The sequence below is a fragment of the Limulus polyphemus genome, unplaced genomic scaffold (assembly GCF_000517525.1).
Source record: "Limulus polyphemus unplaced genomic scaffold, Limulus_polyphemus-2.1.2 Scaffold51, whole genome shotgun sequence".
Taxonomy (NCBI): Eukaryota; Metazoa; Arthropoda; class Merostomata; order Xiphosura; family Limulidae; genus Limulus; species Limulus polyphemus.
Window position 1 is genome coordinate 545,518 of NW_013665661.1, and position 19,128 is coordinate 564,645.

Genomic DNA, 19,128 nt, shown 5'->3' on the forward strand with positions numbered 1-19,128 from the left:
TTGTGAAAAGTACAATTGTCTTGTTTTTTCTCAATTCTCTTGTTATTTTGATATTATGATTAACTACGATTATGTGACCAAGTTTTAATTGTTTTCACTACGCTAACTTTACTTGTCAAGGAGGAAGAACCACAGCTAGAATATGTCGTTGATAATTTTATCTTTGCAAAACAGAAAGTATTAAGTGTTTACCAATGAAAAACGCTTCGAGCGTACTTTTTACCACATAAACAGAAACTACATAAATACAAAAGTATTAGCATTTTACGGTTTATTTCAAACATCAATACTAACTCGTTATTATTCATGAATTCCTCATTATACACTTTTTGTAGGCTTTTATTATCATTTATTAAATTCACTTTATAGATGTCGCTACTCCCAGAATTGGTTTGTCTAATGTTGGAAAAAAACATTTTGAAGACTGTTTGATTCTTAATATGCGCAGCAAAATATATATATTTAAAAATAATAACAACCTAACGAAACATTTGATATATAAATTATAATTTCGCACTTTCAAGTTTCAACTATGGCCCAAGTATGATCTATATTATCGACATTTAAGTGTTTTGCTTACGTATACAAATTATCCACATTACTTGTGTTGTTTTTTCCCTTCTGAAAACTAAAAACCATCCCGATAATAAAGCAAGAACTTTTAATCATATCTAATAACGTACACCCCTGAGAAGTTATGCTGTTATTTCTTTTTTTGGTCTTCATGTTTTTTATGTAAGAATTTCAAATAAATCAATTTTGTTGATGCACATATGTTCCTAACAATACAGTTCTAGTTCTTGTATAGCAGATGGCAGGATTTTCACCGTACTGAATTTGGACAATCAATTAAAAGCCTACCTCAGGCATTCTACATGCAGAAAATTGATTGTGCACGCTTTGTTATCCGATTGGGACTAAGTTTTTGTCGATTATCAGGGACAAGACTACAGGATGCATCATAATTATCCAACATATTCTTCTTCATTTTTATATAACTAATCCTCGAAATTATTATTATCTAATAACTCCACATTTCGGATATTTTTAGAAAAATCAAAACAACATAATTTATATCGTATCCAATCTACATTATATTAAAGAAATTAATTATCCAGATCGCAGTAGAACTATTTGTACCGTTAGAAAAGAGAACGTACATACACGTGTATATTGGCAAGCTATAGAAACTGAATATTATATAGCATTGAAATGGACGTACTTGTTTCAACTAAAAAAAAAATATATATATATATTCCTTGGCTTTTCCCCAAAACAGAGTTACATTTGATATACATAAATTTATATACAAGGGTGGCGAACGAGCCACATAAAGCCAATAGATCCTGCAAGATCTGAGATACCGCTTACACGAACATATCACAGTATTGACTATACAGAGAATACACATCTTACTTGTTACCTAAGCAGAAGCTACGTCTAGACTTGAGTCTAGTTCAAAGCAAATGTTCTTTTGGTTTAACATTTAAATTATTTACAAACATTACACACGAGTAGAAATGTTGATATTTTTGAAGAGCTTAAATATTTACCGTGAGCAGTCAGTAAATTTCATTTCCGTAATAAGAATTTAACAAATTTGGGGCAACTTGAAGAATGACATCTGAAACTTTGACAAATGAGCACATTTGGCTGAAAAGAAAAGGAAATAAGCAGCCAGAACTGAACTCCGCAAATCAGAAGAAGCTGTTGCCCTGCAGCAAGTACTGTGATCTTTACCGCATTGCCTGGCGTGATAAAAATGACGTGGAATAAAATTTCAATAACGAATCAAAATGTTTAAGTAATCACGTTCCTATTATTGTGGAATCGTTTGCAGGTCTAATATCACCGTATGATTCTTGTTCCTCGGTACTGTGAGCAGGTGGAATGTGTTGGCTGATTAAGGCTTTATTCCAGTCCTTTGGCACTCCCCATCTGTTAATGTTGTGTCGGGTATTTCCAGGGCTTCGACTAGTGTATTGGCAGCTGCCTTCATTAGTGTAAGATTGATCCTCATTTATTGATGCGTATATGTTGTCCTTCATGGGATTGGGCAAGGGCTTGGCCCCTGACGTTGGTCGAAATGTTCCTAATTCTACAGGAGCCATAGACCGCTGGCTGTTAAGTATGGGGCTATTACGAGACTGATTCGCAGAATGTACTCCTGTTCTTTTACCAGAACCACCAATTCTTTGATTGAGTTCAGAAAGGACAGCACCTGGCAGCCGTCCAGACTTTGACCCTGGAGTTGGACTATATACTGCCGGTGTCTGATCCTGATGCTGGGTGAAAGGATTAGGAAGAGGAGCAAGGGATTCCGTGGAACGTTTCTGGGATCGTTTATCTGTAGGATGACCAGAGCGCATTTCTTTGTTACCACTTCGAAGATTTCCTGAATCACGTGCGATTATCTTAGTATTAAGTAATAAACCGGATTTGTTTCGGTGGTTTTCGGGTTTCATACTGTACTGTGGAAATGGGTCATTAACCCTTCCTTGTAAACTGGGATCTTGATCAGTACCATTCGTGATTTTATCCAAATAATATTGATGTTTGGCATGAACTCCTTCACTAACATGTACATTTCGATTGTGTTCCAAAGAGTGGCCACCATTTTTTCGAGCTGTACATCCACCCTTATCACCACGGAAGCGTCCACGTAGTTCTCGAGAGTCAGAGTGGTCAGCAAACGCGCCTTCACTAGATCCGGAAGCCACATTAGAACACAAGTTTCCTTCAGTGGAACCCTGAAGATTAATGGTACATGAACCGACTTGAGATGCTTCTGTGGGGAACTCTGCGAGACTTAATTCGTCTTCTGCGAATTCGTCTTCACTTCCAATTATTCGAGCTTCTGTTTCGCTATCTTCAATATCTGAGTCTCCACTGCGATGTTCTACCTTCCCGTCTGATCCCCCAGAAACCTCCTCATATATAGGATTAAAGTTTTCTTTGCTTTTGTTGTAAATCATACTTCCCATTTGTTTACCCGAGAAAGCAAAATTGGCGTGGGAAAACTGAGATGGTCCATAGCCGCCATATTTGACATCCAAAAACTGCTAATGAAAAACAATTAAAACAATGTTAATAAAGTCATGACACTACAAAATTATATAGAATAAAAAATAGATAAACAATAAAACAGAAAACCTGACAACCTGCACTTCCTTTCAGTTAAAAAAAAAAGTAAACAGTAGTGGACAAAAAAAATCGTGATCGATTATTTAACAATATATCTTTTTATTAAAAGTTCACAAGAAATTTTCAATTACTAGAAGAAATAAAACGAATATATGGGAAAATCTCAAACAGATTAAAATATTTTAATTATCACAACAAAAAAGTTACTTTTGATCTAAGATTAAAAGTAAATTTTATATTGGATGCAGTCTTGGTGGAATATTCTTCACTCGATTAGTTTAATACGATAGTGTGTGTGTGTGTGTGTGTGTGTGGTTTACATATCTTTATAAGAAAAGAGAAATACCCTATTTTCTCATTCTTGTAATATATGAAGGCTAAAAAATCATTCGATTCACTCACTTTTATTCGTTAAAAACAATAATTTACTGTGATCATAATCAAAGATTCTTACAAATGATAAGATGAGTTTAGATTAAGATTTCCATGTAAAAACTGTCACAATAGTTTTTGCTGAAACGAACAGATTTTCCTCTGCTGTGTAATTCACTTAGTAAACAACTCAGGAAGAAGTGTTGCTGATATTGGTCCTTTGGTTTTTCAACACAAGCTTAAGTATTACACAACTAAGCATTAAAGTGTTTTAAAGGCAATATTAAGATGAATGATCAGTACTGGTAAATATACAATTACAACAACCTTCCAGTATCCTATAGATTTTCTAATTAGTATATCCAAAAGAGATTTGAGTTAATCATACCACAAAAAACAAAAAAACAACAACAGATTATTGTACAACATCTATGTAACAATCTAACAATACGAGAGTTTGTGTTTGTGGTACAAATTTATTTAAACATTATTAGGAATACAACTTACTTCGATGGGAGTGAGATTTTGGCTGTTCGGTCCAACTGTAGGTATCCGAGTAGGATGATGACTGATTAGTACGTCATCATAAGTCACTCCATTAGAACTGGGAATATCACACGAAGGTTGGTGTTCACTCTTACAAGGTAGAAAGTTCTGGACTTTCCGCTTATGCCTACATAAAATGTATATAAAAACAAGCTGTGATTGTAATTTTCACATTTTTCCAAAAAGCAGATTATACAGGGAAATTAAAACAATATTTATTTGTAATTATTAGAATAAAGTAAAATTAAATACCAGCGAATCTTGAGGAATTATAATGTTCTGTGTTATAATATGAGGGACAAATGTCTATTAGTTTCCATACATATTATATACTTTATTTCTCTGTCTTTTGACATTCATTTATCGAATAATTAAGAACAGCTAGTTTGGAATGAAATATAGATCTGTGCATCAAGAAAACGTACGTAAAAATGTATAAACGTATTGCACGCATCAAATCGGAATACACGATATAAACAGAAGAAAAAACCCCATCATAGTGGAGCACATGCCTTCACATTACATGTTAGTCGATGAACTCTGCATACTGAACGATGAGAGGAAGTTTTCGTTTGACATGTACAATTTATCAAGCCAAAACTACAAGCTTCCATCGTGACTGTGATCATTACATGAAAGACACAATGGCGCCTCGTAGAGGATGAAAGTGCAACCACACGTACATTAATTCATTAAAACGCCGATGCGTGATTCTCAGGTTTTTACAAACTAAAGAAAGTAACGCCTGATGCCTGATGGGTAATTAGGAAAGCTTGTTGTTGTTTTTTCTTTTTGTGTTTAATTTCAAACTGCTATATGACAAATAGTAACTTAGAAGTTATTTGTGCAAAACATAAGGCCATATCATTAAGTCCAGTAGTACTTAATAGTAGGGATCGTGATGAAACAAAATGGCGGCCATAAAAATCGCCCGTTTAAAGCCACCTTTAAAATCTTTGAATATTAACAATAGCCATTTCACAGTACTGGCTGAGCAAAACTAAAGCAAATATAGCCGCCTAAATCACCATACACGTGTTTATGGAGTGAATAAAAATTTAATTATTTTAACGAATTTTCATTTAAGTAAGTAAGTGACTTTTCCAGACAAGCGAACAGAAAAAATGACGAAACTTATCGCTCTAATTCTTTTATAGAACTCTTCTGTCTGGGGTCCCAATGATTCTTGCCTTGTACCGAAATGGATACTAGTGTGTGTATGTGTGTATCAAACGGACGATGCACTTCTTTAGGCATATAATTAAATTTGAGGGTAGGTTGACAGAGATCCCAATGAGTAATAAAATTGAATCGGGGAATACTGGCGCAAAAAATATAGCTAATAAAAAAGAAACAAACATGTATAATAAAATATTTTATCCCTACTTTAGCTCAGACTAAAATAGTTACAATGATTTGCCAAAGTAGGGATAAAAATTGTTTGTAATTTTGTCTTTCTTGTTTCAATCATTTTTGTAGCATTAAAACTTTCTATATTACTATAGCTAGCTAGGTTACGTATATATATCGATCCCTACTTGTCTTTATAAAATTTTATTTTTTATATTATATTTGCATGGAATAAAAACTTAATGCTGAAGATACAAAATGAAGCAACTATAACTCCATACTGTTTTTATAGCCTAAAATTATACTGGAGTCAACGAGGGCTATACAATGTGTATTTAAGCATCTGGATAAGCATATTCTGGCCAAAAAACAGAGTTTTTAATAACGATTGGTTTGTCCCCTTATACTTTAAGTGAACTACACAACAAACAAAAGAAAGTTGGGGTACTCAGAATCTGGTGTTTGTACTTTTACTATTACAAAATCTTGACATTGTGATAGCCAGGTAGTTTGAAGAATTTTGTTACGTATTAGAATTTCGAATAGACCGAAGTTGAGTTAAATGATAGTTTAAATTTAGTAGTTAAATTGTACTTTGGATTTAGTAGTTAAATATATGTCGACATATTAGTCAATTTACGATATTTGCCAACAAGATTGATATACACCGTCTTCGTTTTTAACACAAATACGTTTTAATATACGCACAACAAAACAATTTACAGTAACAATTATTACAAATAGTTATTACAAACAAAGATTTATAAACAAGTTTCACAAACTTACAAACAACATAAAATATTCTTTCTAGTTTGGAACTCCCATGATATCTTATTGAAGGTTTACGATGAGCGAATTAATTACGAGTTGATGTAAGTATGATTCGCCGAGAAGCTAGCTAGCTTTGTCCTTGACCACACATGCTAGGTTTTCCACTGTTGAAGTTAGGTAATGTTTTCGTAAAAAATATTAATGTCCAATGAGAATCCACTGAAGTCAAACGATTTGTAATGTTCGAAATTTATAAATATTCCTGGTCAAATATCTCAAGTTTTCCGATTGATAAGCGTTATAAAAATCACAGTTATAGCTTTCGAAGTTTATAGCACACTGATTATAGCGAACTACTAATAGACACTCTCATCTTGGCGCGTCGCGTTGGTTATATTTATAGGCGTGGGAAGATTTTCTAGAAAATTCAGATTACGCAACAATGCAAATTAAAGCGTTTACGTACGCACATATACTTTTGATTCTTATTCTCGAGAATCTTCTACAACTTTGGAGAATAGGCGGGAGTTTCGCAATACATATCTAATACTATAAGCTATGTATGTTTTTAAATATAAATTCATTCCAAACAAACGTTAACATTAAAATAAATATATAACAACAAATTCGTTACAGTTTTGACTTCTTTTTTAAGTCTTACTGTAAATATCTATGAGGTCATGCTTTTAAATGCAATGATAAAGTGCACGTTTGGCATGAGAGAGGTGCAGCATTCGATCTTGAGAGATGAAAGTCTTGATTTACGATAATTTATAATTGGGAAATATTAATGATGTATAAACAGAATGAAAGCTGTTTATATGCTCATCTATTTCCCTTTTCCTTTGTAGTTAATTTCATTAACTCTTATCTACATACATAACACATGTGTGTCTGTCTGTTTGTCCATTATCTAACTACTCCTAAGTCACTTGGCCAATCTCAACCAAACTTTGTGGAATAATAGTCTGGAAGAAGTGGCATGTTAATGGAGGATTTACAACCCCCCCTCATTCACCTATTATTGCTGTTATTGAGCGTTTATTATCTTTGACGTAAGTTAACGTTAACTACATTCATATGCAGCGCCACGTTCTTACCCCAAACAGAAAACTTTATTAAGTTTTCCGTCCTCTGGTGGGACAACGGTAAGTATTCGGGGTTACAACACTAAAATCAGGGGTTCGATTCCCCTCGGTGGACACAGCAAATTACTCGATGTGGCTTTACTATAAGAAAACATACACACACACATTAAATTTTCTATAACACAGCATTCATACAGTGTGGGGAAGAGCACACAAACGTCTTACATATCTCAGAGAGTGCTCTAGCACTCTCTATGGAAGAATGCAATGAAAAAATGGTCGCTGCTATTGCAGTAATGCATAAACCTAGATGAAGTTGATACGACCATAGCCACCATAACACTGATATGAAGAGCCGTTTCTTGAGTTATACCCACTTCCTACTTTAACCCGTGACCTTACAATTTCATCCCATAAGATACTTCTGCGGCTAATGACCGTCAATTAATTAATAACGTGAAACAGTGTGGAAGGACATTCAGAGGTGGGTGTTAAAATCGCGTAACAGAAAGCACCCCTACCGCTACTACTTCTTCCTACTGAGTCACTCTGACCATCACACAGTGTATACCATGTTTTAAGTACATACATAGTGAGTTCTTAAAACTTATACAAAACTTTTGGTGAGGTAATAATGAATACTGTAGTAATATCTTATGTTATAAATACATTGTGTGAAAGTTAGGATTTTTGCATTATTTATCAAAGCACACCCTTCACATTTTGTTTTAAGTTCATAACCCTGACAAAGAACGGGTACCTCAGCTTGTTACACTTATGAAGAAAAATTTTAATTGTTGGATTAGTATATTGATTTAGGAATAACCTAAATCCACTGAGCTGACTGATTTGATTTGTTTTAAGTTAAACACAAAGCTACACAATGGGTATCGAATCCCGGATTCTAGCGTTGTAAGTTCGCAAACATACCGCTGTGCCACTGGGGGGCTGAGCTGATTGAACATGTGAGATATTATTTGAGTTATATCTCCCTCTTCCCCCCAAAAAAATTGACAGCCAGGTTACCCCACTGTAAGTGTTAGTTCTATTGCGTAATAACTTATCACTTAATTATTTCTAGTCAGTTTCTTATATAGGATTGCCTTAGTTATATATATAATTTATTATTTTAACTATTATCTATATAGTTTGATGCATCTTGAACTTAGAGTACCTTTCATTGTAAGATCTTAAATTGGTCAAAGTCTATATCATCTATATACCAAAAAATAAATCCATCTTCGATGTTTTAAAGTATTAAAGGGAAAAGACCCCCAAAATAATGACCTTCTACTTAATGTGCAAATTTTGTTTTATATGATTTTATAGCATACTCACACGTACCAAACCTTCAATAAAGGAAGACGAAATTACAAGTAATATAACAAATCTTTCTTCTTCCCTAATCTCTCTTCATCAGTAAATTTGTGGAACACTTTCACATGTTTAGTGTCCACCACCGTTATCAAAGAACACGTGAAAAAAAGGCTTAAAAAGTAAAATGAAATACTCCTAGAAGTTTTGTAATTCTGTAAAATATTTGGGTTTAATCTATCTTATGTAGAAACAATACAATATTGCTTCATCAAGGTAACAGAACCTTAAAGAAATGGCTGATTGCTTCTTTATAGACTAGTAACACGATTTTTAAGCATATAAAAGTCATGCTACTTACCTTAGCATAGGATGTTTTTCAACTATGTCAGATATCAATGCCCGGGGTATTGTAATATTCATTACGTTCAGGAATGTGATGCCTTTTTTTGTACATAACGCATATATAGTGCTAATGGAAATAAAATAGCAATAAAGCTCATTTGCTGTCGATCCTCATTGGTGAATTTTCTGTAAGAGGGTGGAGTGCGTCATCACTATGAGTGTGACCCAAAAATACAGTGTATTATTTCATGGAAAAATAAAGAGTGGGTGAGTTACTGAAAGACATAACAAAAATTATAGCACTAAAACCGACAATTAATTGTTAGGGTATCAATTATTAGGTTTTCTTGATGAGTGTTTAGAGTTTTAAGGTGATCATTTTTCTGAGGCTTAATGAAAAACGTGTTTTTAGAACTTCAAGTGATAAAGGTTCTCACTCGAGTAAGTATTGAAAAGTTTTCCTAGTTTGAAAAATGGTTTTCTTAAGGATTTAACTTTTAGAAAGTATCTCTGAGTTGAGTATACTGACCGGTCAGTATACTCAACTCAGAGATTCTCTAAGCTCTGAAAAAACCACGTGCTGATCTTTCAATCTAGGTAGACTTTTCGGTTCTTGAACTAGCAGAAACTTGGTCAGTATACTCAACTCAGAGATTCTCTAAGCTCTGAAAAAACCACGTGCTGATCTTTCAATCTAGGTAGACTTTTCGGTTCTTGAACTAGCAGAAACTTAAATTCATGCTAGTTAAAGGATACATACAACTCTTTGAACAATTAGGAAAAAACCTCAATAAATCGGACAACCGTCTTTATTAACGCTTTTACGATATGTTAATTATTACAGAAATGCCGATAAAACAAGTGATAAAAGCATTGGAATAACGTCATTGCACCTTTCATGCTAAATTACCCCAGAATGTACACGAACTTAAGGTTGTTTGTAACATGATCGAATAGATATATCACTATACACAAAAACACAAATACGTATAAAAGTATACCTTTCACTCAGGTATTCGTGAACATGGCCAATATTAGGCTCATGTTTGTTAATTCTTTGCATACTTTCTTAATGCTACGTATCCTCCTATTGATCTGTATTAATATCCTCTATTGGTGGATTTATTCGTGCGTGTATTTGTTTTCACTATTTAAACTTGAACTTAGGCCTATTATTCATTTCTTCCGTATTTCTGTCTAATAGTTTCTTCACATAACCACCAACCTTTCAAGTCATGAAATTCAATGTTACTACCCCTTCTTTTTACTACCAAATCTAGGCATTGCAGCACTGTGCATGTCTGTCGTGTGACTAAGTCAAACGTAGGCCTTAGAGACACCAACAGTCGAGCACAACAATAGATTAATGGACTTTCACACGCGCGCGTTTTCCCTTCAACTGTGACGTTAAGCACTGCCGACACGCAAAAGCCCAATCGGCCCTATTGAAAAATTACTAGTGTCACAATAAGATGCTCTTCTCTTGCGTAAAACACCTCATTCGTTTGTTCCTTGATTAGGCCCTTCGAAACGAAAGTGATAGAGTGCATGGGAAATAAAGTAATAATCGAAAATATTGATTTCAGATTTATACCTTCATAACATAGTCTGAGTATAGGAGACTACAGAGTTTATCCATTATTATTGATCTTAAATATTAAAGTATGACATTTCTTGGCGCTCTAACTAGTTGTCTCTGTCGTTTATCATTTTAAATGTCAAGTGTTGTCATTTGAGTACAAAAAACCAGTCGTTAAGAATTTCGTTCTCATGGTGTTGCGATGTACTTTGTTATAAGTAACTTTAAAATAAGATATTCTATGCCGTTTGTAGTATCAGTTTAGGTAATTTTGTACTGAAGCTATAGTGTATAAATTTTACACATATTTCTGGGCGAAACAGGATCACAACATGTACAAACTATACAGGCTGCAGCAGCTAACTTTAAACACTCCTTTGCTTTGGGAAAAGACGAACTTGTTAAATGGTAGTCCATTTTTCATTGGCGCTACGATTTATTGTCTATTACACACGAGAACCAGTTACCAATAAGACGAAGGAGCTCTAATAACTACCTTTCCTTTTTTGTTCCCAAAATCTACATGTTGTTCTGTCTTACTAACACATTTCTTGTTGCCGCTCCTGTGTACATGTTATTGTCCGTTTTGTCCATAGATTCTCTGTGAATATGTTTTACCGATTTCTTGTTTCACAGCAATAATCAACATAGGATAGCAGATGATACAAGATATTTTTATAAACTACAGATTCACTGTCACCAAAATGAGATTAAATGCTGCTCCCTTATTAGCCAACCTGCGAGTATTTGAAATGAGCAGATACTTTACTTGAAATGTTTCATGTTTTAAAATCTATATCTACAGTTTATTTTAAACACAAAATTGCTGCAAGTAAACCAAATAGAGATTGGTACTCACGAGACAAAACAATACCTCACTGCAACCAGTGCACCAGCATACCTATTTCTGTCACTCTGTAATGCGTGGTGTAATTTGTTAGCCCTCACAAATGAGTTCTCAATTTCATACAGAACTTAAAGATAATTATGCTCGTTACCCACTCACAAACGAGTTCTCAATTTTGTACAGAACCTAAAGAAAGTTATGCTAAGTATTTGAATCAACTACTAGCTGCGTAGCTCCGGGGGTACTATCAATCTTCGCGGATTTTGTTCTCATCTGTCCAGTTTTTGTTACGACACGCTTACTCAAAAACGTGGCCCAAAGTTTTGAATAAAAGGGGGAGGTCAACCATAAATGTCCCTCAAAATCTACTATTTATCACATTAAGTGTTATCTAAGATATAAAACTTTAAGATGGGTGTACTTTGCTGACTTTGTTCAGGAGAATACTGAATCCAGACGTGACTAGACGTGCCAACCTTGTTTTTTTCCTCTAGTTGGAGGTGGCCAGTTTTAACTGTCCAGTTTGTTCTTTCTAAAACTACATTACATACGACCTTGTTTGTAACCACTTAAAATGAATAATTTATATTTAATGGCAAGCATTATTACGAGGTTTTAATGATATAACTATAAATTTTTGGCGTGTCAAAGGGGAATAAACGCAAAACGACAAATAAGAACTAAATAAATTCAAGCATTTAATGTTTTTAGCACAGTACAAGGACTTTATGGCTCAAACAACGTACTTTTATAATTAATATATCAATTCCCCAAACCATGCACCATTCTCCAGCTTGTAAAATTAATATCATAGCTACTTTATATCAAATATTAAGAAACCGAAGCACAATAATCTATAACAATTAATAATGCCATTCAGTGAAAAAAACAATGTTATGAAATTTCAAAAACAAAAATCATCAGTGCAAGTGTCCCTTCGCTACAGGTCAACATAAAGACAATAATAATGTTAGACAACACATTGCACTTCCTTGTTATATAAACCCTCAATGCATGCTTATTAACATTCCAAAATCGCCATAACAAACCAAACTTGAATAGTATAGCAATTGCTATGTTTTTATGACTAACATTCTCGATAAACGACATGCTGTGTGTAACTTTATAAACACAGTGAAAGCCGCGAGCAGAGACTGTATTATTATAAAAAAAAATGACAACGTATTGGACTAATGGGAGACTCCATTTACAGTGCTCTTTAAACACCAAACCCATATGCATATATAACAGTTTATTTGATGGAATGCTACACAATTTGTTACTGGACAGGAATGTGGTTCTACACTCAATGCCCTAAACTAAAGCTTTTAGTGGCAGAATAAACCGACCACCACATAACCATTACTTAAGTAAATACATCGTTGTTTTACTCACCACCAGATGGCGCCACAGGAGTAAATGACCAGTTAAAACAAAATATTTATTTAATAAAGCACAGTTAAGAAGACTAAGATGTACGTTCTTTTTTAAGTTATTAAAAAATTAGTATTCCATAATTATCACCATCAACGACAATACTTAAACAGTAATAAACAACAATAATCAGTGTATGATAACGTATTCAGTATATCACTGAGGATCACTTAAAGAAAAGTAAAAATTTTACAGTTTTACGAAAATTCAGAATAACCGATGAAAAAGTTAGTTAATGGACAGGCACAACTTTCCGATATTTATCTACCAAACATGACTACTTCTTATCGCAATTGGAACTATACAAATTGCTGTATTTTAGAATTGTAAAATAAACAGCAACGAAACTTATCTTTTTTTTTTCAAGTATTTTATTTATTACGAAAACATCAACATAATCCAATCATACATACAATAAAAGTTTCATAAAAGAAACTTCTGGACGATTTAATCCGCTATACGAAAGGCTTAGCTAAGATATGGTGCATTTCTATGTGCAATATTTTCCATATTTTTCAGTCCTATGCGTATATAATTGGAAAACACTGGAAGTATATACTACATATAACCAGTGCTTAAAATTGTGCTTTTGCATTTCAACTGGAGTTTATATGTCTTTACTGAAGCAGAGGTAATAAATTCAACATCAGATTTCCATATCAAAAAAATGTTTTCAAAACATTTTTATTGGAAGTTTCGAAGAACAAGTTAAAACACTTCCTCTATCTAGTACATATAAGAGTTTTAACGTAAGAGATAAATAAACAATATCAAATACGAAGCGTTCCTCCGGCGCCTAGTTGTGCTGCGTTTGTCAAAGGTGGCAGGGATTTCACTTCAGTGTTCTGTTAAGCTTATAACGTAAGACACATATTGTAAAAGTCATTTTGCAACAAATTCTTGCACAAAACTCGAATGTTTTCGTAAAAAAATATTGTGAAAACACACACAGTTAATAATACTGCACACTGTAGATTTTATAGCTTATCTATTTTACTAATAAAATGCAACATACAATGCAATACAATGCACCCTTTTTTGAATTATTACTGAAAATAGTAATAAATAGATTATAATTAACGTAAGAAGTTTAAGCTAATAATATCATATTAAGTATATCTAGACAGATGAAATGTAAAACAGTGATTTATTTTAACTAAAATTAACTTACAATATAGATATATTTGTTTACACTTAACAATTCCATGTATATTACCGTAAAGTTAATTATGTTATTTTCATATCTTAAAGTTAATGGTAAAGCATTAAATATCTTCGGTGTACTATATAATAAATGGTTAATGTAGTCCCTTGTTTTTAACTATCGGAAGTATACATTTTTAAACACTGCATTTTAGTGCGATAACATCCTTTTTTTTAAATCTGTACATAAAAACAATCTTCTAAAACGATATTAATAATATACATGTACATATTATTAATTAACTCACAGTAAGAACATGTCATAATTCTTTTTACAATTGTTTCATATTTATCTTTATATAACATTATATTTCTTATGATGTGATTCGGTATTAAACTAATTATAGATGGATGTATTCCTCCACAAATCAAAATCTCATACTTAATAACTGATTGTATCCGAGATAAATAAATAATTCTTAACATCTGAAAATTCGTTTTTTTTTTCTAAGAATAAATTTTGATCAACAGGAATTTTAATATACTAGCCAAGTTCTTAACACTTGTAAACCTAATTATTTTGTAACATTCACTCTTTTAATTTGTGAACATATACAATTGAAAAACATTTTCATTTACACTGATTTAATTATTTAACTTAAGGAACGTATATCTTTTGGTAATATCAATAAATTATCTACTTTCAAAAACCAATTTACAATCTATGTCAGTAGAGCAAAAGGCTGTTGCGAATGTGTTGAATTTTCTCTAGCTAAGCTAGTAATATATTTAAAATCCAGACTGAAATAATACAATTTAACAATAAATCATAGTACTTTTTTGTGTATAAGCATTAAACATTTCTTTTGTCAACAGCGATGGAGTTCCTTTAATTTTATGACTAAACAACAAGCTATTGTTGTACAGTACACATATTGTTGATTTAGCTGTAATTTTGAAAATAAAGTAGTTAGTGTTTCTTAACAAACGTTGAGGGCGCTATAATGAATATACAACGAAGACGTTTTCTTTCAAAAATGTTATTTGTTTTAATACATTCAGTTTACGATCTAACAAAACGTAAGTAAGTTGTTTCATTAACAACGAATTAGCCAATTATATTTAATACATTCAGTTTACGATCTAACAAAACGTAAGTAAGTTGTTTCATTAACAACAAATTAGCCAATTATATTTTACTTTGCAAAATATTGTGAATAGTCCATTAGGAAGCTATGCATACTGTAAGCTTTTGTAATACGTTTATTCGGGATTTCTTTCATAAATTATTCTTGGATTGCTTATGAGCATACGGTTACGAAACTTTAATGTAGAGATAATTCTAAAACTGTGCGTAAAATTGCAACATTCTTTTTTAACAAGAGTCTATCTCGTTTACGGTAGACTGTGGTCATAAAGAAAAGTGACCAAATAGCACTTATGATTGAGTTTCAACAATAATGTACTACTTAATCCTAAAAAAAAAACTATCATCTACGTTCACTTTATAAACTAATTACTATAATTTAATCAAAACAAATTTGTAACTTAAACTACAACAGAAACGTCTTACAGTTTTTTCTCTTATTCAGGAAGATTCGGTGTGTCCTCCTCACATTTAAGCTGTAATCTCAACTTGGTACATTATTTCAATAAATGAAAGTGATCTGACTGATCTCGTGATGAAAACTCATCATTAAGAAGTTAAGGAGCTCATGACTTTCAAATATCAGACAGATGATATTCAGGTTTCCTTATCATGGAAAAGGATTGTTAAACGAAGTCACCTTTGATAATTGTATATATAGTTTTTACTTATTTAATTTACATGTTGTAAAATCAAACAGTTTATCATAATACTCATTGCACCTAGTTATACTGTTATATCATCAATCGCCACTCATTCACAATGAACGTCTACCAGAAGGTTAAGAGACTTCAAACGTTCACATCACAAACATAGTGTAAACAGATTCCTGAAATAGGACTAAAACTGTTGGATTAAGTTCCTTCCTTACTTTAATGACGAAGTTCCCACTGTATCTCCCTCTAGTAATTAATGTTGCTGTTTTTACTCATGCCTCACTTAGCGGATTTGGAGCAGAGTTTCTGGCCACTACTGGATTTGTGCCGACTGGAATTTTTTTTAGCTCTGTTGAAGAAAAAATACGGCTCTGAAAAAGGCGGAAATTACATTGCCGTTGACCTTCCAGAAGATATAAGGGCCAACAACAATTATCTCGAGTTGCAAGCTGTGGTGTGTTCTGCCGAACGATGATACTATTTGATATTTAATGAACTAGCTATTGGAAGAACAGACAATACTGAAGGTTTAGCTGGGATTAACAATGGCTCTTCTCAATCGCCATCCAAATGCTGTGATCGTAAAAGAGACAATTATTTTGATGGTCGGCAAATTGTAACTTTCATATTACTGTTGTTACCAGAAAAAATCCTTGTACTTTACCGCTGATGCTCTTTCCCGTTAGCAATATCAAGGTATTCTAATACTCTTTTCAGTTATCTTCGACTACCCCACTCAAAAGACTTTCTTAAATTCCCACAGATACTACTGATGCCAAAAGAAACCGGAGTAGGGCGTTTCCAAAGGTTAGCATGTCGGTTATTTGAATCAGAGTAATTAAGGTTCACTTCCCGTTGCCACGTAAACGCCTTACGTACTTTGGGAGTGTTGGTGTGCTATAAGAGTAACGGTCAGCTCCCATTATATGATCAGGCAAGAGCAGTAGAGGAATTGGTGATGGGTACTTCTGACTAGCTTTCTTCCCTTTAGTCTGACAGTTAAAATCTGGGAATTTTTATATGCTTTAGCGAAAATTCTAAACCAAACAAGTCCACAGGAACCCAGCATATCTCGCCGCTCCCACTGACGTAAATATTTGACCTTTTGTCATCTGATAAGTGTCTTACCTTTGCTTGCCTCAATGTATATCATTTGCTGGTATCTACTGTTTATGTTCTTAAGCCTGAATGCTAAGTTGTTAGTTATGAATCATCCACATGCTTTACAGGTATTACATAAACTGATGGACTTGTTTTCGACTCACATCTTTAGTCCGATTTAGTACAGGTTTAAAGCTTGGCGATTTGAGCAGAATAAAGCTGCTTGTTTACATCCTCCTATGTATTTTCAAAGTGACTTTTATTTATAAACCGGATTAACTCAAATAAATGAACAAGGTATACAAGGAAAGATCAAAGTAAAACGTATTCACGCATGTTTCTCACGTTTAAACATTAACTAGCAACGTTGAATAATCATAGCAACATATCTGTTTATTTATGTGCTTCATACTCCATTGTATCATTATCGCTCTCTTAAACAGCTTCAAAACTGAAAGTTTCTACTTGAAGACAATTATGTATTAATACTAAGTAATTAATTATTCTTATTGTACATTGGCAGAAAGTGTTTTATAAACCATTTCAAAATTAAGTCATTCAATCAATAAAGAAGTTAAAATTGATTATTTGTGTATTATCGTTATGAGAGAATCATTCAATTAAAACGATAATAGATCCACGTATTGTATATTATTAAACTCTGAACGTTCACCACTTGTAGTTGCATTAAAGTAATAAGGACGAATATACTATGAAAACAAACAGATCTGGAACATTGTCGTCATAAACACTAAATCTGGCCGTAAGCAAACAATGTTATCTTCTCGCTTTGAAATATGAAGGATGGGATTACACAGATGTAAGTAAACGTCCTTTGAGCATAATGTGCAGTCAATTTGAGGTCCACGAAGGATAATGAGCACCCTCTATGAGGTCTTCATACGTAATGAACACTATAGGTGAAGTCCTTGGGGCTCAATGGAGCGGCCTCATCAGGGTATATTAGACACTAAGTCTGCGTCCTTATGGAACATTATAAACTGTGAAGGTCATTAGGGCAAAATGGGTGCTCCGTGAGCGTCGTCGAACGTAACGGACACTGTGATCATCTTCATTACGTGTGCATACTTTTGGCATAATGGACACTCTTTACGAGCGTATTTGAGCATAACTGGCCAATAGTCTGCTTAATAAATCGTCACAGTGAAACTTATCTACAAATTGAGAAACGCAGTATATGGTGCTAAAATAGTTCATTTGTAGGATACCGAATGGCTGCACGCGCAACAACATGTATAAAACAGAAACAAAAGTGTGTATTAGAATAAAGGATGACAAGTCTGTCACTGCCATTCCCTATGTTTAAACTACTAGCAGCTATAATTATACATCAAGCCGACTTGCTGGTGAAGACGTCTGAAACCTCATTAATGCGGCCGCCAGACCGGTGAGGACAACTCCGTTTGCGGCTTTTACCAGAAGCAGGACGAAACAATTCATTTAGAACAGCTGTAGAAAATTCTAACAGACAGCGCGTTTTCCTGGTGGTACATATGGTATACCGTTACGGCGTCCACCAGACCGGTGAGGACAACTCCGTTTGCGGCTTTCACCAGACGCAGGACCAAATAATTCACTTAGAACGGCTCTGAAAAACTCGAACAGATAACATGTTTTCCTGGTGGTAGACATAAGCCTAAGTACTTGGTTGCGTTTACCATTGACCACGAGGATCCGAATTTTATATAAGAAAAAGAAGAAAAACAAATCAAAAACTGGTGTTTTTTAGTTTCGTGGTGTAGGTAGTGTGCCTACTGATGTCATAGAGCGAATAACTTCTAAATTAAAAAAACAATAACAAAATACAGAAAACACGATGATCGGTTGATGTATCAGAAAAAAAAAAAAAAAAAAAACGCTTAAAATACCTCAAAGATCAAGATTCAAAATATGGTATGCAACTTCAAGTACAGATTTTATATTGGAACACACACACACAAAAAACAATAACAAAATACAGAAAACACGATGATCGGTTGATGTACCAGCAAAAAAAAAAAAAAAAAACGCTTAAAAAACCTCAAAGATCAAGATTCAAAATATGGTATGCAACTTCAAGTACAGATTTTATATTGGAACACACACACACAAAAAACAATAACAAAATACAGAAAACACGATGATCGGTTGATGTACCAGCAAAAAAAAAAAAAAAAACTTAAAAAACCTCAAAGATCAAGATTCAAAATATGGTATGCAACTTCAAGTACAGATTTTATATTGGAACACACACACACAAAAAACAATAACAAAATACAGAAAACACGATG

General features: G+C 33.4%; 1 protein-coding gene across 3 annotated transcripts in view; it reads right to left on the bottom strand.

Moving 5' to 3' along the window:
• Positions 1 to 233: 233 nt before the first annotated feature.
• The window catches only part of LOC111086756, a 91,630-nt gene continuing 72,735 nt past the window's right edge, over positions 234 to 19,128 (bottom strand). For 2 of the 3 annotated variants that reach the window (XM_022390897.1, XM_022390902.1), the window contains exons 3-4: positions 4,024 to 4,189; positions 234 to 3,062 (exon numbers count right to left, since the gene is read on the bottom strand). In XM_022390897.1, the coding sequence (XP_022246605.1) occupies positions 1,809 to 3,062; positions 4,024 to 4,189 (1,420 nt within the window). In that variant the 3' untranslated portion in view covers positions 234 to 1,808. The remainder of the gene's footprint in view (positions 3,063 to 4,023; positions 4,190 to 19,128) is intronic. The other variant, XM_022390909.1, reaches the window with a different exon arrangement.